Source organism: Rhinopithecus roxellana, chromosome 2, assembly GCF_007565055.1.
Source record: "Rhinopithecus roxellana isolate Shanxi Qingling chromosome 2, ASM756505v1, whole genome shotgun sequence".
In the NCBI taxonomy this organism is placed as follows: Eukaryota; Metazoa; Chordata; class Mammalia; order Primates; family Cercopithecidae; genus Rhinopithecus; species Rhinopithecus roxellana.
In genome coordinates this window covers 184,448,185-184,468,491 of record NC_044550.1, presented here as the reverse complement: position 1 = coordinate 184,468,491, position 20,307 = coordinate 184,448,185, and the positions used below count along the sequence as shown (strand labels likewise).

The 20,307-nt window shown below is 40.2% G+C and overlaps 1 protein-coding gene and 1 non-coding gene across 6 annotated transcripts in view; both read left to right on the top strand.

Annotated features, from left to right (window-relative positions):
- Positions 1 to 8,426, top strand: part of RUFY3 (RUN and FYVE domain containing 3) — a 106,892-nt gene extending 98,466 nt beyond the window's left edge. For 2 of the 5 annotated variants that reach the window (XM_030924908.1, XM_030924931.1), the window contains 4 exons: positions 760 to 824; positions 3,904 to 3,931; positions 5,285 to 5,353; positions 7,439 to 8,426. In XM_030924908.1, coding sequence (XP_030780768.1) covers positions 760 to 824; positions 3,904 to 3,931; positions 5,285 to 5,353; positions 7,439 to 7,582 — 306 coding nt within the window. In that variant the 3' untranslated portion in view covers positions 7,583 to 8,426. The remainder of the gene's footprint in view (positions 1 to 759; positions 825 to 3,903; positions 3,932 to 5,284; positions 5,354 to 7,438) is intronic. The other 3 variants (XM_010384001.2, XM_010383995.2, XM_030924925.1) reach the window with 2 other exon arrangements.
- A 4,701-nt stretch (positions 8,427 to 13,127) lies between these two features.
- LOC115896278 lies at positions 13,128 to 13,229 on the top strand. The gene has a single exon (XR_004056180.1). It is a non-coding gene; the product is annotated as a small nucleolar RNA U13 (small nucleolar RNA).
- Positions 13,230 to 20,307: the final 7,078 nt, after the last annotated feature.

The window sequence follows — 20,307 nt, the reverse complement described above, 5'->3', positions numbered from 1 at the left end:
AGCTGGGCATGGTGGCGCCTGCCTGTAATCCTAGCTACTCGGGAGGCTGTGGCACAAGAATCACTTGAACCCGGGCGGATCACTTGAGGTAAAGAGTTCAAGACCAGCCTGGCCAACATGGTGAAACCTCATCTTTACTAAAAATACAAAAATTAGCAAGGCATGGTGGTGCACACCTATAATCCCAGCTACTCAGGAGGCTGAGGCACAAGAATCACTTGAACCTGGGAGGCAGAGGTTGCAGTGAGACGAGATGGCACCACTGTACTCCAGCCTGGGTGACAAGAGCGAGACCCTGTCTCGGAAAAAAAAAAAAAAGTTATGGCCCTGGGGCATCAATTTGATTGAACATCCAGAGGATTATAGTCTGATGGATATGGGCATCCTTGGTTTTACCAGTTTTTCAGAGCTCAGTCTGGGGGGAAAGAAAAATTATACTTCCTGTAAGAAGTAACTGATATCTTGAGCCAACTTTGCAAGTAAATAGAATACATTCTGAATTTTATTTGAATCTCAAGAATTAAAATATCTACTTTGAAAATCATTTGTCACAAACTATCAGAATAGTTAAGAAACTACTTAGAGCAAAGAATGAGGAAACATAGCTTGAAAGTTAGATCCCTTCCCTGATTAAAAAAAAAAAAAAAAAGTTACTTAGCTTTATACCCAAACTAAGGCATTGCAGAAGAAAATATGTGCAATATCATCATTGTTTAGCATTCTGAATAATTAATAAATTGGGCTGTTTTCTTTTGGCAGGATGGGAAGCACAAAATGCAAGAGGAAAATGTTAAACTAAAAAAGCCCCTGGAAGAAAGCCACAGGTGTTTGTTAATCAAGTATTAACTAAGATGTAAAGTTATTCTGGGGTGGTGGGAAGGGGGGAGTTTTTTATATACATTGGCATTGACACCGACCAGACACTGACTTATAATATTAATATGCCAGGAAGACATTCGAAGTGGAAGTTAGTAAATAATAAACCATATAACATGTATTAAACCAAACCCATTAGGCCATTTCAGAGGAAAGGATGATAAGGCTGTCCTCTCTCTTTTCCCTGATTAATTCCCGAGCTCAAATGATCACTTAAGAGGTTATTTCCCACCTTTACTGAATTGGTTTCCCAGGAGAATAAAGTATAAGTCATACATAGCATTTCTTAGCTTCTTAAATATATTTGAGTATGACTTGTTTCTACCTACGTGCTGAATTTCAAATAAGTGGCTGGGCGCAGTGGCTCATGCCCATAATCCCAGCACTTTGGGAGGCCGAGACAGGTAGACCACCTGAGATCAGAAGTTCGAGACCAGCCTGGCCAACATGGTGAAACCCTGTCTCTACTAAAGATACAAAATTAGTCGGGTCTGGTGGTACCTGCCTGTAATCCCAACTACTTGGGAGGCCGAGGCAGGAGAATTACTTGAACCCAGGAGGCAGAGGTTGCAGTGAGCCAAGATAGCGCCACTGCACTCCAGCCTGGGCAATAGAGTGAGACTCTGTCTCAAAAAAATAAATAAATAAATAAATAAGTACTCTGATTTCTCTTATCTCTCATCTCTCATTTTTTCTTTCTCTTGAGAATCTCAAACAGCTTAACTCTATTCCTTTTTCCTAACTCTATCTGATTTGCTCACGATGAAGAGCATAGGATAGTTTCAAGGAAGCCGACTTTTTGTAGCTATTTTACCAGGTTAGAAATATAATTAAATATTACATAGTGCCACTGCATTAAAAAGTGAAGGAGGTCCAGTTATATGACATTCTGGAAAAGACAAAACTATGGAGACAATTAAAAAAAAATCAGTGGTTGCCAGTGGTAAGGGAAGGGAGGAATGAACAGGTGGAGCACAGAGGATATTTAGGGCAGTGGACTACTCTGTATGATACTATGATGGTGGATACATGTCATTATACCTTTGACCACACCATAGACTATAGACACCACCAAGAGTGAACCTTAATGTGAACTGTAGACTCTGGGTGATGATGATGTGTCAGTGTAGGTTCATCAGTTGTATAACAAATGTACCACTCTGGTGCAGCATGTTGATAAAGAGGCCGGGGATGGGGCAGGAGGCATGAGGGAAGTCTCTGTACCTTCTACTCAATTTGGCTGTGAACCTAACTGCTCTAAACATAAAGGTCTACTTTAAAAGGTGGAAGAAGCAGTTAGTGATGAGGAATGATACCATAGTGGGGTTTTGAGAGAACTATACAACTATTCCTAGCCAGGCTTTGTCACCTTAAGAATGAGGTAGTGGCTGGGCGCGGTGGCTCACGTCTGTAACCCCAGCACTTTGGGAGGCCAAGGTGGGCGGATCACGAGGTCAGGAGATCAAGACCATCCTGGCTAACATGGTGAAACCCTCTCTCTGCTAAAAATACAAAAAATTAGCCGGGCGTGGTGGCAGGCGCCTGTAGACCCAGCTACTTGGGAGGCTGAGGCAGGAGAATGGTGTGAACCCGGGAGGTGGAACTTGCAGTGAGACAAGGTCACACCACTGCAGTCCAGCCTGGGCAATGAGCAAGACTCCATCTCAAAAAAAAAAAAAAAAAGAATGAGGTAGTATGTCATCTGGAGCAAAAGTAGCTGCTGGAGAAGAGAAATTACACAGTCCAGTATGCAGGTGCTTGGCCTAAATGCCCAATTCTTGCCTTAAAGGCCAGAATGATTCCAAAGTCTTTAATTTTGCTCCCAAAGAGCATGGTTTGATCTAGAGCTAACCTTAAACTGTCACCCATCTCACATTACAGATTGGCGCAAGCAAAGAGAAGGGAAGTAGAATGGCCATAAAATTAACCTGGGCTTCCAGGTGCCTTTCAGGGTCAGCCTAGTTCCAAACTAACATCAAGTCATTTACTTGAGCAATCAGGAGTGTCTATTAAATGCCAACTTCTGATTTAGGTCCTGAGAATATAGAATAGTGCTTCCTTTTATCTGAATTGTGCTCTGCAACTTAGAATTTGTTTTACATTCATTATCTCCTTATGATTTAATATTCCTTACAAAAGTGTCTAATGCAACTTTACAGATGAGAAAACTGAGAAGCACAGAGAGGCTGAGTGACTTATCCAAGTCGCTTCTGTTTATCATGTCTACTGTTTTTAAGTCCTTTGGCTCTGCACTACCTATTAGCAACTTCCAGGACTTATTCTGGTCATAGCTGCTATCGTTAGACATACTAGGCTTCCTAGGATTATGATGGCAAGGAACATCAGAAAATCTGGTCACCCCATGGTGTATGTCTGGTGGTCACACTGCTACTCAAGTGAAAAGAATAGGAACCATTGCAATCTGTAGTGCATTTTCCCTGTAACCGAGAGCGGGCTTTGCTTCGCCTCTCATTTAGGCTCTAGTCCGTGCTGGGAACATCAGAGTTAGTTCAGCTCAGTCTCATGAAGAAATATTTCAACCTGAATGTCATTTTCTGGTGACAGTCTCATTTCCCCTTCTTGGATTAATTTGCTAAAGCTCACATCTTAAGAATATTTGGGACTAATATGTAACGTGATAATGGATAATGTATAGATTTCCATAATATCAAATAGAAAAAAGCTACTAAAATACATGGCCAGTGAACCATTGGAGTTTTACCCATTGGGAAACATAAAGGCTAACTATTTTGATAGCAAAAAGGAATGTAAAATATAACTTCATCTGTTTTTAAATGGGAACCCTAATATAATAAGTCAAGGGTCAGATTCTAGTGATTCATTTTAAGAAGCAAAATTTCCTCTCCTTGGAGGTCAAAATTAATAATTATGTTGTTCTTAGTAATATAAAAGACCCACAGTATTCCTTGTTTGAAAAAATGTTTGTATTCTGAGCTTTTAATTGAAATGATAGAAATGGAAATATAAAGTTCCTATTTGTCACGATTTTTTACTTCTCCATTGTAGGCTGCAACCCCACCCTACGGATGAACAGGTAACACAGCCTCCTGTTTCAAAACATCTTGTATAAATTATGAAGTTGGTTGAACCGTGCCTAGCCAGCAAATAAGGTAGCATGGGCAGAAGATGCGTGAATACAGTGTACCATCCTTCTAACAATACCCTGAACAAATACGTATTGCCTGAAGCTCGCACAGGAAGTAGCACAGCTTTGAACAGTTTACTAAGTAAACATCAGTTCTCACTTATTTTAAATTATCCCTGACATAAGACCTAGGAGAGTTCACGTTACATCCCTTTCCTCTAGTTTTCTCTTACATAAAATGGAGAGAAAAAAGATGCTTTGATCACTTAGAAATAAGCTAACATAAATGATTATAAAACACTTTGTGAATCTAATAGTTTATGACAAGCCCATGAGAAAGACAGTGAATGCTACTATGTCTGAGTCACCCTGTCATTTACCTCTTAGGTTATAAAATAAAATAAATCCTACTGCTATCCTTTTTTTTTTTTTTTTAATGGAGATAAGGTCTCACTTGTATTGCCCAAGCTGGGGTGCAGTAGATGATCTCAGCTCCCTGCAGCCTCGACTTCCCGAACTTAGGCAGACCTCCCACTTCTGCCTCCCGAGTAGCTAGGACTACAGAGATAAGGTTTCATCATGTTGCCCAGGCTGGGCTCAAATGATCTTCCCACCCTGGCTTCCCAAAGTGCTAGGATTACAGGTGTGAGCTTCCATGCCCGATGCTTGCCATTCTTTTTTTTTCATTTCTTTTTTTTTGAGACAAAGTTTCACTGTGTCACCCAGGGTGGAGTGTTGTGGCACAATCTCAGCTCACTGCAGTCTCTGCCTCCCAGGTTCAAGTGATTCCCCTGCCTCAGCCTCCTGAGTAGCTGGGATTACAGGTGCCCATCACCATGTCCAGCTTTGCTTTTTTTGTATTTTTAGTAGAGATGGAGTTTCGCCATGTTGGCCAGGCTGGTCTTGAACTCCTGACCGCGTGATCCACCCACCTTGGCCTCCCAAAGTGCTGGGATTACAGGTGTGAGCCACCAGGCCCAGCCCCCAGTGCATTCCATTCTTGATTGTAGAGTGAAGCAAGAGGAATGGGTGTTAAAACTTTTTACTCTATACTTGCATGTGTTCGAATTTTCTTTTTAGAAATAAAATCATGTTATTATAAAAACTAAGAGCTGGAAGCATAATGATAGGATTCTCCGAGTGGTATTATGGGGGTAGGACTACCTATTTGTAATTGGTTTATTTAGTTTCCAGATAGTCTATAGTGTGATTATATTAATATTGTAAGTAAAAAATGCGTATTCTGAAAGTACTAATATTTCTGGCACTAAGAAAAACTAACCAGCTCACTGTGTGGTTTAGGATCAACTGCTGCTCTCTGAAAGGCCACAGGTGTGTCAGCTATGCCAGGAAGATGGCAGCCTAACAAAGGTAACTGGTGAGAAATGGACAGGTTTTTCATAGGAATGTCTATAGCACCCCCCAGTCTTTCCCCAGGAGTAACAGGGACTTTGCTGCATGGAGTGCAGAGTGCATGCTCACAGTGCTGGGGGTGGGGTGAAAAGCAAAAGGGGCAAGCATTTACTGGGTACCTGTTCTTTTTTCAGTCATAATAATTCACGTCAGTAAATTCCCATTAAAATAAATAGCAGCCAGGCACGGTGACTCATGCCTGTAATCCCAGCACTTTGGGAGGCTGAGGTGGGTGGGTCATGAGGTCAGGAGTTCAAAACCAGCCTGACCAACGTGGTGAAACCCCGTCTCTACTAAAAATACCAAAAAAAAAAAAAAAAAATTAGCCAGGCATGGTGGCGGGTGCCTGTAATCCCAGCTACTCAGGAGGCTGAGGCAGGAGAATCGCTTGAACCTGGGAGGCAGAGGTTGCAGTGAGCCAAGATCGCGCCATTACACTCCAGCCTGGGCAACAGAGCGAGACTCTGTCTAAAAAAAATAAACAAAAAATTATGTAATTTAAAACAAATAAGCAGATAGAAATGTATAAGTAAATATGGAGTGCCTGGTGTATAGAATGTGCTGGAGAAAAAGTAATGAACAAAGTAGACCAAGTCTCTGTTCTTTTCAAGCTTATGTCCTTCATAGCTGTCATTTTATAAATGGAGAACGTTGAACATCTAATGCTAACTATATTTCCCAAAGTTAAGTCATAAGTGATGAAGCCCAGCTTCCAACCTAGCTTTAGCTCCAAAGTCCACAGTCCTTTCAGCACTTTATCCTCCTCAGAACAGAATATGAACTCTCCCCGCTAGACCACTTGTTTTCCACCCGATCCTCAAGGGTGTCTGCCTGAGTACCTTCCCAGTTTGTTACCCTAGGGTAGGCAGAGTTAAGGAAGTATTCAGAGAGAACGAGTGCCCTTGATAGCTGGACCTGTGTCTTGTTCACAGAATCCCCCAGCATCTAATATGGTATCCAATCCATAGGAGATGCTCAAGAAAAGTTACATACAAATGAATGTATGAAACACGTGCTTGGAAGAGATACAGGAAACAGGCTCAAATTCTGGATCACAACCTGCATAGCACCATCTGTGATCGTGCCAAATTTTAACAAAAGAAATTATGGTATGAACTAGTCTTAAATTCACAGAGTCAGAGAACAGATGAACTGCCCTTATAGAAATGGAAGTTATAATTATAGAAACATGTTACAAAATAGAAGAAACTGTTCATTCTGGCTTTCCTCTTCTAAGCCATGCAACTTTAACACCTGACAAAAATTCTTCTCAGGCTTTCAAATAAAAGCAACCCCCTACTCCTCTCACCCTCAGGAACATGAATTATTTGGGATGAAGATAGCACTTCATGGGAGAAATTATTCTTCACAGCTTTTTATATAGGATGCTTGGGGCTTTGTGTATACCACCCTATCACAGCCTTACTGCTGACATTGCTATAGTGACTTCTTGCTCTCTCAGTGCTTGACCATTAAAGATGCAAAACGTTTAGGAAAACAAAACAATTTCCTATCAACAAGATGCAGGAAGCTGTGCTCCTGCTGCACTGATAACCCAGCGGATGTGCTTAGAGCACCAGAGATCACAGGAAAGCATTAAGCACATCAGTGTATTAGGAATTACACTTTCAGTTCATACTCAGCACATTTTTTAATCCTAGCCTGTTCACTCAATCCATTGCTCTTTCACTGCCTTATTTGGAGTATGCACAGGTACTTGCAAACTGATTTTAAAACTAACCTACCTCAAAGTGAGTATGGGGAACAGATGTGTGAAGTATATTCTACATATAAGGATTTTTATGTTACCTGTTTTTATTTTTAACTCTACGGCACTGCTTCTTTTCATTTAAATCTAAAAACTAGACTGTGAACTTTTTTGTAGATTGGGCCTGTGTTCAGATACTATCTGGCACATAGTAAACATCCAGTCATTGTTTGATTAGGCATTGAGCATTTGCCACATTTGGCTTTTTATATCCCATGAATCCTTATGCCTTACACCTCTTCTATTCCCCGCCTAACCTCCTCTTCTCCTCGTAGAATGTGTGTAAGAACTGCAGAGGAACCTTCTGTGATGCCTGTTCAACAAATGAACTGCCTCTTCCTTCAAGTATCAAGCCTGAGCGAGTTTGCAATCCCTGTCACAAGCATCTGATCAAGCAATATTCCACCAGCCCATCATAAGACTGAAGGCCAAGACCTGGACCAAAACGTTTATGCAGGCTCTTCTGTACTGGTGTTTTAGCTGTCAGGATCTCATAGAGCCCAGTTCTTAAGAGTCAGCTACTAAGAGTTGATAAGGAATTAACGAGGTCCAGGGAGAAAAGGCAGTGGTTACTGGAAATTTTGCTCATTTTCCCTAATGACTGTATGAATAAAAGTGAACTCACTTGAGCCTTTCTCTTCTAAATCTAAACAACCTGACATTGAGGGTTTGCTTTATAGCATATCTTTGGAAGGGCAACTCATTTTTATGATTAGTGATACTGGGGTGGATGTAATAGGAGAGAGTCCAGGCAGATAAGAATAAAAAGGAAAATGATCATCTCCTTCTGTTACATTTGCAGATTCAAGGGGGAGAGACAGATGCTGAGATCAAAATGACAGATGTTACTTATTTTTCCAGGTGCTGTTAGCATAAACATTGTTTCCTCTTCACCCCTAACTACCTCTTTAAAGTATTTCTACCAAACTGTGAACCCAATCTCAGGGAAAAGAAATTAAAAAGTAATATAAATTCTGAATGTACTGAAAACAATATTGTAATGTATTATAATTTCAGGACTAGAGTTTTCTGGTCTTTACCTACAAGGGTTTTCATTATCAAAACAAAGAGTATTTGTTTTGCTACTTAATGACTTCAAAGTAAATAACTGCCCTTTTCAGAATCTCCTTCCACAAAATAAGCCAACTCTTCCCAGTTCCCTCCATCTTCCTCTCCAAGTCATAATGGAAATTGTAAGGAGTTTTAAAAATAGGGTTTGGCTTTTGCAAATAGAAGATATTGATTAAAGCAAAGTCAAATATAGAGTAAAATAAGTTTGTTTTCTTGAGACAGGGTCTTGTTCTGTTGCCCAAGCTGGAGTGCAGTAGTGCAGTCACAGCTCACTGAATCCCTGTTCTCCTGGGCCTCAAGCAATCCTCCCACCTTAGCCTCCCAAGTAGCTGGGACTGGCTTTTTTTTTTTTTTTTTTTTTTTTTTTTTTTTTTTTTTTTTTTTTCAGTGGGGTCTCATTGGTTGCTCAGCCTGGTTTCAAACTCCTGGGCTTAAGCAGTCCTCCCACCTTTGCTTCCACAGTGCTGAGATTACAGGCATGAGCCACCACACCTGGCCAAGTTTAATTTGTTGATGGCTGAGAACAGTTAGCTCGGAATACTTGTTTGAATAAGGAGTTCCTTATTCTGAGTCATGAATGAGAGGTGATAGATGCTTTCTTGGAAAGGGCAATACAGTCATCCCTTGGTAACCATGGGGGTTTGGTTCCAGGAACCCAATTTGATATCAGAATCCATGGGTACTCAAGTCCCATTATGTAGAATGGGTTATATGGTATTTACATATAACCTACATACATCCTCCTGTGTACTTTAAATCATCTGAGGATTACTTATACCTAATAAAATACCTACACATCACTTCATTTGCATGAATTCAACATAGTGCTGGGTGTTCGGCAAATTCAAGTTTTGCTTTTTTGGAACTTTGTGGAATTTTTTTCTTCTGGATATTTTTGATTGGCAGTTGGCTGAATCCATGGATGCAGCAGAACCCATGGATATGGATGGCTGACTGTACTTACACATCTTTGAGTAACAAACTCTTTGGGGGAAAAGAGAGAAGTGTATTGAGCAAGAGAAGGCAAGGAACATTATATACTATTTTGATTCTGTTACATGTGTCTATAGATTGTTTCATTCTAATCAAGACCTAAGAAGGTATGATTCTTTCTGTGACTGGTTTAGAATTCTGGGGAGGAAATATCCTGGAACCATGTTTTTTAATAAATTCTGTCTCTTGGAAAGAATTAACAGCTTGGGAAAGAGTTGTTATTCCAAAAGTCAGCCTGTTACTTGGTGAAGCTGCAGTTTAACAGTTCTGGAGAAAAATAAAATCTAATAATTCTAGCCTAGTTTGTTGATTGTCTTTTTTTTACCCTAAATAACATTTCTGTTTTGAGTCTTCACTCTCCTTGTTTTTTGGCCACCTACATGAGCCAGCCCTCTCTTAGGTGCTATACATAATGTGGAGAACAAAATGGACTAAAGGAATGTTGCCCTAAATTAGCAAAAGTTATTTTATAATTAATTTTAAATTAATTGAAAAAGATATTTGTAACACACAATGTAAGGAAGAATGGTCACTTGAGACTTTACTTAGAATTACACATAAATATTAGGCTTTAAAAAAAATTTTTTAGGCTGGGCATGGTGGCTCACAATTGTAATCCCAGCACTTTGGGAGGTCAAGGCGGACGGATCACTTGAGGTCAGGAGTTCAAGAGCAACCTGGCCAATGTGGTGAAGCCCTGTCTCAACTAAAATAAATAAACTAACTAAATAAATAAATGCAGAAGTTAGCCAGGCGTGGTGGCGTGCACCTGTAATCCCAGCTACTGGGGAGGCTGAGGCAGGAGAATCGTTTGAACCCGGGAGGCAGAGGTTGCAGTGAGCTGAGATCACGCCACTGCACTTCAGCCTGGGCAACAGAGCAAGATTCCATCTCAAAAAAAAAAAAAAAAATTATACAGCATCCCAAAGATCTTTAGTTATTAGAGCAGCCTCCCATAAAAGCAAGGAGACCAAGTCATGAATACCATGACTTAATGGTATGCCTATCTTCCTTTAAAATTGTGCTTTCCATCATTTACAATAGTATAAACTGAACCAAAGAGGCAAAGACTTGTACATTGAAAACTTCAAAATGTTGCCATACAAAATTAAGAAGTATCACATTTGGCAGGGCGCAGTGGCCCACACCTGTAATCCCAGCACTTTGGGAGGCCAAGAAAAAAAGATGTATATTTTCATGGAGTCAAAGATTTAATATTGTTAAGATGTCAATACTACCCAAAGTAATCTACAAATTCAATAGTTCCTAAGAAAATCCCAACATTTCTGCGGAAATAGAAAAATCTGTCCTAGAATTCATACAGAATGTCAAGAGACCCCCCCCCCCCCCCGCCAAATACTCAAAATAATCTTGAAAAAGAACAAAGTTGGAGGTCTTACACTTCCAGCTCTCAAAGTTTAACACAAAACTACAGTAACCAACAGTATGGTACTGGCATAAAAATTAGCATATAAACCAATGGAATAGAAAAAGAGCCTAGAAGTAAATCTTTACACATATGGTCAGGTGATTTTTGACAAGGGTGCCAAGGCCATTCAGTGGAGAAAATACGGTCTTTTCAACAATGGTGTTGGGAAAATTGGATAGCTACATACCAAAAAACAACAAAAAAGTTGGACCCTTACACCATCTGCAAATATTAACTTAAAATGCATCAAGAACTAGCTCCATCCACTAAGGTTGGAAGAAAAACAGAGCTAGAATTATTAAACTCTTAAAAAGAAGAAAAAGAATTATTGGCCCGGCGTGGTGGTGCACGCCTGTAATCCCAGCACTTTGGGAGGCCGAGGCAGGTGTATCACCTGAGGTCAGGAGTTGGAGACCAGCCTGGCCAATAGGGTGAAATCCCATCTCTACAAAAAATAAGAAAATTAGCCAAGTGTGGTGGTGGGCACCTGTAATCCCAGCTACTCAGGCAGCTGAGGCAGGAGAATTGCGTGAACCTGGGAGGTGGAGGTTGTAGTGAGCTGAGACTGCAAGACTGTACTCCAGCCTAAGCGACAGAGCAAGACCCCGTCTCAAAAAGAAAAAAAATAAATAAAGGAAAAGATTCATGACATTGGATTTAGCAGTAATTTATTGGGTATGATCAAAAGCACAGCCAAAAAAAGGAAAAATATATTGGACTTCAGCAAAATTAAAAATTTGTGCATCAAGGGACACTATCAGCAGAATGAAAAGGCAACACAAGGAATGGGAGAAAACATTTGTAAATAAGAAATCCTGCAACAATAAAAAGCCTGAAAAAATGAGCAAAGTACTTGAATAGACACTTCTTGCAAAAAGATGTAGAAATGTCCAGGAAGTTCATGAAAAGCTCAACATCAGTAATCACTGGGGAAGTAAACAAATCAAAACCACAATGAGATACCACTTTATAAACCTATTAAGGTGGCTATTATCAAAAAAGTAGAACAAGTGTTGACAAGGACATACAGAAACTGGAACTCAGGTACACAGTTGGTGGGAATGTAAAATGGTACAGCAGTATGGTGATTTCTGAAAAAAGAAAAAAAAATTGCCATATATAATCCGGCAAACCCATTTCTGGGTATACACCCCAAAGAATTCAAAGCAGGAACTTCTATAGATACTTGTACACCTGTGTTTACACCCCTATTATTCAAAATAGCCAAAAGGTAGAGACAACCCAGGTGTCCATCAATGGATGAATGGGTAAACAAAATTTAGTATATGCATACGATTGAATATTATTCAACTTTAAGAACAAATTCTGACACATGCTACAATATAGATGAACCTTAAGGACATGATAAGTGAAATAAGCCAGTCATATGTAAGACAAATATTGTATGACTCCACTTACACTAAGCATCTAGAATAGTCAAAAGCATAAAGTAAAATGATGGTTCCCAGGGGCTTAAGGAAGAGCAGAATGGAGAATCAGTGTTTAATAGCTACAGTTTGTGTTGGAGGAAGACGAAAAATTACGATGACAGATGGTGGTAATGGTTGCACAGCAATGTGAATGCACTTAATGCCACATAAACGTATGCTTTAAAATGGTTAAAACAGCAGGTTTTATGTATATTTTACTAGTTTTTTTTAAAAACTGTGCTTCCCAGAAGGATTCAGAAAGTAATTACAATTATGTGTGTATATTTCAGTTACTACACATGCATATATCTCTGTTCACTGAGAGGGCCTAGCAGCAGACACGCCAGCAGCAACGGGTACATCCGATGCCCAGATCTTGTTTTCTAATACCGTTCTCCAAGAAAAGGAATCAGGGCTCCCTAGAGAAATGGCTGATTCTCCGTCGAGGGTATCTTATGGTGCCAGAAAGTAAAGAAGTGTTCCACAAACAAGGATGTAGGTATGTGAAAGGGGCACGGGAGCCAACTGATAGAATGCCCAAGGGCCAAAGATGAAACAAATCTCAGCAACAAAGCAAATAATGCAGCTTAGGATTATAACCCAAAGGATAAAGTAAGTACTCATGAGTCCATATTGACATAAATGACCTGATGAAGGAGGAGTAGCATCTCTCCTATACAGAAAAACCCCAAATAATTATGTAGATACCGCCTCCCCTACTTCAAGGAGATGGAGCTTAACTCCCCACCTTTCCAGTATGGATTGTGCTTAGTAACTTGCTTTAAGAGTACAATATGTAAACAGGAAAAAAAAATTGTATAGTAACCTGGCAAACACTATCTTGGCCAGGTGATCAACATTTGTATTAATATCATGAGTGATAAGCCCTATTAACAACAGGTACCCTTGATGTGATGAAAATGCCCCTTTTTGGTCTTCCTCCTAAGACCAGAAGGAAAACAATCAGAAAACTTCACGGACATTCTACAAAACCAACTAGTACTCCTTAACGCTGTCATGGTCATCAAAACCAAGTCTGAGATCCTTCTGTAGTTCATAAGCATGATGATTGGGCTTTCACACTTCTGTTGTTAGATGTGCCTCCTTCACACCTTGTTACATCAGGACATTACCCATCTGATGTGAAAAAAAAAGGTTGGGAATCTGAAGTCATTAAAAACAAAACTATCTGAGGTGGTTACATGAATGTAATTGTGGGATCCTGGAATGAAAAGAATATTTGGAAAAAAACTAAAGATCTGAACTGTGCGATTTAGTTAATAGTAACGTATCAAAGTTGGTTGCTTAGTTGTGACAAATATCCTATAGTAATGCAGGATACTAACAGTAGGTATACAGGTGGGTGAGGTGTATACAGGGACTATGTACTGTTTTTGCAACGTCTCTGTATATCTAAAACTATTCTTTTTTTTTTTTTTTTTGAGATGGAGTATCACTCTGTCACCCAGGGTGGAGTGCAATGGCGCGATCTCAGCTCACTGCAACCTCTGCCTCCTGGGTTCAAGCAATTCTCCCGCCTCAGCTTCCTTAGTAGCTGGGATTACAGGCACACGCCACCATGCCTGGCTAATTTTTTGTATTTTTAGCAGAGATGGGGTGTCACCATGTTGGTCAGGGTGGTCTCGAACTCCTGACCCCATGATCCACCAGACTTAGCCTCCCAAAGTGCTGGGATTACAGACATGAGCCACCACACCCAGTGACCGAAAACTACTCTAAAATAAAGTTTATATATTAAAAAATCGTGCTTTCATACTCAAAGTCTAACCCAACAGAACCTGACTGAACTCATCCCTAAATGCAGTTTCAGTTCTTTTTTATTTCCAAACAGACTCCAAGTTTTGCAAGGTTGATAAGCAGATCGGAACTATGAGGAAGTCTTTAGTTCATCCACTATTTGTAAGTCAAGTTATAAAAACATATAATGAAACTCTTAAAGATTTAACCATTCTGTGAAAGAAGGCTCTGCATTACAGCCTCATTTCAGTTTTGTTCACCAAAAAATGGGGGCCCTTTTAAAATAATTATATTTCAGGAGTTTAATGGTCCTGTTTTGATTTACAGTAAAACTTCTTTCAAATTAACTTAGCCTCATGTATTACCCAAAATGTTATACCAAGTCAAATCTTAATAATTCTTAGACAATAGCTGGTTTGGGAACTATCATCGATGACTGAGGTCTCCCATGCTAAGAACAGGTTAATTAATTATTTATTTATTTATTTATTTTTCTGAGATGGAGTCTCACTCTGTCGCCCAGGCCGGAGTGCAGTGGCATGATCTCGGCTCACTGTAAGCTCCACTTCCCGGGTTCACGTCATTCTCCTGCCTCAGCCTCCGAGTAGCTGGGACTACAGGTGCCCGCCACCACACCCGGCAAATTTTTTGTATTTTTAGTAGAGACGGGGTTTCACCGTGTTAGCCAGGATGATCTTGATCTCCTGACCTCGTGATTCACCCGCCTAGGCCTCCCAAAGTGCTGGGATTACAGGCGTGAGGCACCGCACCCGGCCAAGAACAGGTTAATTTTGATGTTAACACACTACTATGGTATCAAGATTCTTGTAAGCATGTCAGTCAATATACCAAATCAGAAACCACGTATCTGACAAGCATAATTTCTACACCTAGAATAAGTGGCACAAACTTTAGTCAGTGAATTATCTTGAAATGTAAAATTAATTTAAAAATAGAACCAGTAGGCCAGGCACAGTGGCTCACACCTGTAATCCCAGTACTTTGGTAGGCCGAGGCAGGCAGATCACTTGAGGCCAGGAGTTCAAGACCAGTCAATGTAGTGAAACCCCATCTCTACTAAAAGTACAAAAATTGGCTTGGTGTGGTGGCGCATGCCTGTAATCCCAGCTACTCGGGAGGCTGAGGCAGGAGAATTGCTTGAACCCAAGAGGCAGAGGTTGCAGTGAGCCAAGATTATTGTACCACTGCACTCCAACCTGGGCGACAGAGTGAGACCCTGTCTTTAAAAAAAAAAAAAAGAACAAGCAAGTGGTTGTAAGCATCGCTGAGGGTATCAGATCCCTAAGACTTAATAATTAAGCATGGTAAAGAAGAGGTAACTCAGGCTTCCAAAGGGCAAGAGCAAGTAGAGTGAAAAAGCTGTACAAGTCTCCAGAAAGCAGTAATGACTTAGCATTCTGGATGCTGCTTTATGGCACAAAAGTATCATTATGGAGTGTGCTGGTGGAAGGTAAAGTTAAGAAAAGAAAAAGTAAAGTATCATTCATATTCAATTACAACATCTATCACAAATACTACTTTCTTCTAGCATAACATTGCTTGTATTCCGCAATTTATTTTTGTCTTGCTGTCACCCAGGCTGGAGTGCAGTGGCGTGATCCTGGCTCACTGCAACCTCTGCCTCCTTGGTTCAAGCAATTCTCCTGCCTCAGCCTCCCAAGTAGCTGGGATTATAGGCATGCACTACCATACCTGGCTAATTTTTGTATTTTTAGTACAGACGGGGTTTCACCATGTTGGCCAGGCTAGTCTCCGACTCCTGGTCTCAGGTAATTCACCCACCTCGGCCTCCCAAAGTGCTGGGATTATAGGAGTGAGCCACCAAGCCTGGCCATAACCAGGTATGTTTTCAAATCACAAGTCTTTGAATAAACTTGTTAAGTTTTGCCTGTGGGCTTCAAATTAAGATTCTTAAACTATCTTGGTGATCCTTGTGACCTTCAATGAGTCCATCCATATTCTAGAGTCTACCTTGGTTATACACCTTCATGCTTTATCCCCAAGTGCTTTCAGAACCATTTCACTGAGATGTTCTTAATGCTGACATAAAACCTTGAAACTATAACAGGGGAGATTTAAGAGTTTAGTCATGTAGAAAGAGGACAAACTGGGAGGAAAAAGGTATTTAAAGCTCACTATAGGAACAAAGTACTCAATAGAAAAGCAGTTGATAAACATCACACAAAGGCAATCAGCCAAATTCAGATTATGGAAACCCACAGGTTAATCTTATTTCTTCAGCAAATAAGAAATAAAAACAAATAAATGAATGGCAAATCATCCTGAATAAGAGAAGAAACAGACACTTCAACTTTACTAAAGATATCCAAATGGCTAGTAAGCTTATGAAAAAGTACTATTCATTGTCAGGGAAAGCAAATTAAAACCAGAAGATACCACTACACACACAATGGCTAAAATTATAGACTTGACAACAGCAAATGATAAGGATGTGGACCTACTAGAACTCTGGGAATGTAAAACAGGATGATCATTTAGGAAAAAGTTTGTCATCTTCTAGTAAAATTTAAAATACATCAACTCAGGATATTCCCACTCCTAAGTACTTATCCAAATTAAATTAAATTAAAATGTAGGTTCACAAAAAGGTTGTACATGTTCATACCAACTTTATTCATGATAGCCCCAAACTAGAAACAGCTCATTGTTCACCTAACAGGTGAAACGTTAAAATGTGGCATATTCATACATAGAATACTGCTCAGCCTTAAAAAGGAACAAAGCTTAAACACACTGATGAATATACAAACATGCTGAGTAAAAGGAACTTACAGAATACATACTGCATAAGTGAGTCCATTATATGAAGTTCCAGAATAGGCAAAATTAATCTACAGTGAACAAAATCTAACAGTAGCTGACTGCCAGGAGAGGGAAGAAAGGACAAAGAGGTGCAGGAATTGACTAGGTGAAAAAAAAATTCAGATGTAATACAAATGTTCCAAACTTAGGGGTTTGAGTTACATGCTTTTACATCAAAACTCATCAAATGAGTCTGGGTACGGTGGCTCACACCTGTAATCCCAGCACTCTGGGAGGCCTACATGGGTAGATCACTTAATGTCAGGAGTTTGAGATCAGCCTGGCCAACATGGCAAAACCCCATCTCTAATAAAAACACAAAAATTAGCTAGGCATGGTGACAGGCACCTGTAATCCCAGCTACTCAGGAGGCTGAGGCGGAACAATCACTCGAACCCAGGAGGCAGAGGTTTCAGTGAGCCAAGAGTAGGCCACTGTACTTTAGCCTGGGCGATATGAGACTCCATCTCAAAAAAAAAAAAAAAAAACCTCATCAAATGATACACTTAGCATTTATTCACCTTACTGCAAATCTCCCTCAAAAAAACTCCAATGATGGCTGGGTGTGGTGGCTGATGCCTATGATCCCAGCACTCTGGGAGGCTGAGGCAGGCAAATCACTGGAAGCCAGGAGTTCCAGACGAGCCTGGCCAACATGGTGAAATCCCATCTCTACTGAAAACACAAAAATTAGCCGGGCGTGGTGGTGCACATCTGTAACCCCAGCTACTTGGGAATCTGCGGCACGAGAATTGCTTGAAACTGGGAGGTGGAAGTGTAATGAGCTAAGATCATGTCACTGTACTCCAGCCTGGGTGACAGAGAGACTCTGTCTCAAACTAAAAAAACAAAAACAAAAACAAACTCCCATGACATGTATGCTGAAAGGATTAAAAGTGAAAAATGTCTACAACTTACTTGGACATGCATATAGAAGAAAAGATGAGACTGCAGGAGGCAGGCTATGTGATAAAGCATGGCAAATGCTACTTGTAGAATCTAAGGGATGGGCATTGGCATCACCAGGATTTTATATACTGACAGAAAATGATCTTTAGGGTATTTAGGTGGGAAAAAAGCCAAAACACAAAATAGCACATATAGTATAATTTACATTTTAAAAAGAAATGAAAACATCCATTAACACTTGCTTAAAGTAAAAGTCACAGGAAGCTTACATTAGAAACTGATGACAGGGCTGTGCGAGAATAGAAACTAAACAGCTGAATTACAGGATGGGAAGGAGAATCTTCACTACATACCCTTTGTATCTCTTCAAGTTTATTTCCTTCAAAAAATAAAATATAAACAACTTTAAAATGAGCCTATTTTTCTGAGACAGGGTCTCACTCTGTCACTTAGGCAGGAGTGCAGCAACGCAAGTCACGGCTCACTGCAGCTTTGAATTCCCAGGCTCAAGCAGTCCTCCCACTTCAGCCTCACAAAGTGCCGGAATTACAGGTGTGAGCCACCACACCTAGCCTATTCTTGGTTTCCATATCATCAGGCTTAAGACAGATTAAACCTTCCTTCCTATACTTCCTTTCTAAAAATAAGAAAACCACTCGAACTAAAAAACTGGGCCAAAAACCCAGACACCTCACCAAAGACGATATATACGGATGGCAGGTTAAGTATATGAAAAGATGCTCCACATCACTATGAGATTGGGAATTAAAACAATGACACCACTATTCACCTATTAGCTAAAATGCGAAAGAGTGACATCACCAAATACTAGTGAGGATGAGGAGCTACAGAACTCTCCTTCATTGTCAATGGGAATTCAAAATGGTCATGTTGGAAGAGTTTGGCAGTTTCTTCCAAAACTAAACATACTCTTAACTTATAATCCAGCAACCTGGTTCCTTGGTATTTATCCAAAGGAGTTGAAAACAAGTCTACACAAAAACCTGCACACAAACATTTATAGTAGATTTATTCCCTTCCTACAAACTTCAGAGATTCTCTTCTAATTTGCTGGACTTGGGGGATGGGAGGGTAATGTATTTCTAACGCGTTAGAGCAACTTGGATTGGAACTCTACTGCTGATATATATATATACCATTCTCCTCCATACACATATCCTACCAATTCAATGTGAGTGCCTTCCCATAATTTAGGGGAAACTCTCAGAACAATGGAGTTTGTGTTTTGGTTTTTTTGGTTTTGTTTTTGAGACAGAGTCTCGCTCTGTTGCCCAGGATCCAGGATGGAGTGCAATGGCACGATCTTGGCTGGCTACAACCTCTGCCTCCCAAGTAACTGGGATTACAGGCGTGTGCCACACGTGGCTAATTTTTGTATTTTCAGTAGAGACAGTTTCACCAAGTTGGCCAGGCTATCTTGAATTCCTGACCTCAAGTGACCCACCATGGAGTGTTTTAAATTCCAAAACAAACAGGATGTTAACACCAAAAAATAAATTTCCAAATGAGAACTGAATAAGGGCTGTTTAGGGCAGAGGACATTAACAAGGCATGTTGATTAATAAGCAGATTCATGGCACACGATGTTGCCTTCCAAGTGGGTTCCTTATGCTTCCCCCTTCACATAACACAGAAGTAGTGAGAATTTGGAGCCTTCCTCCCAGGGAAGATTCGGTCCCCCTTCCCACGTGACAGAAGCTTCAGTTACCCACGCACAAAGGAACACACACTCTATTTCTGCTTCACTGTCTGGTGTCAATATTTAGATAAGACCACAATATTCAGCAATGAGCTCCTTGGTATTTACATAATGCTTCTGAGAGTTCTCCCTTGCAGCTCCTTAAGCAGCAGCTAGGCTAAAGCAGGATATGAGCACCCTCATCATATACCCCACTCCCACTATTCTTCCTGATAGCTTCACCACAAAGGAAGCTATAGACACAAGGAACCCAAACAGAAGAGGGAAATTCACCATCAATGCTTCCTTCAAAAGCAAACAGTGATGCAAAACACAGTCTTCTCAAATGTGGGGAGACAGTACTGTCTTCCACTTGCACGGAAATAAGATTACTTTTACTCTATTATGTGCTTCTCTTCCTTTCCCATAACTACATTCACCTTAGCAATCACTTACGTACTAGCCTAGACTATGAACAAACACAAAACAGAGCATTCAAATACATCAGATGACTTCCCAATAATAGCCACCTTTTGTACAGAAAACTCAGCCTGTAGTGTGGCAAGAAGATATACCCGTTCAACCTTACCCATCATATAGCATTTTAATGCTTTGCTTGCATTCTTTTCCCACAGATGTGCAAATAAAAGTCATTAGCTTAAATCAATTGCAAATGAATTCCTCACTACCCCAATCACAGTAGACCCCACAGATCTTTTCCACAGCAAATTAGATACCAAATGTGAAAGAGAAACAAAGATCACGTTCTAAAAGTTCGTACAACTACGGATACCAGTTCTCAAGGCTTGGCATATTCAACCATATATGAAAACGCCATTTCCATCTAAGTAGTACTACCAACGATGTTAAGCTGGTTAAGTCATGTTCACAGGATTTAAAAGAACACATACACAAAAATTAACCCTTACTACTTATATTAATATACCAGGACTTGAGGTAATAATATATTCATAGTTGACTCACACACTCCAATAATACTCTTAGGTAATC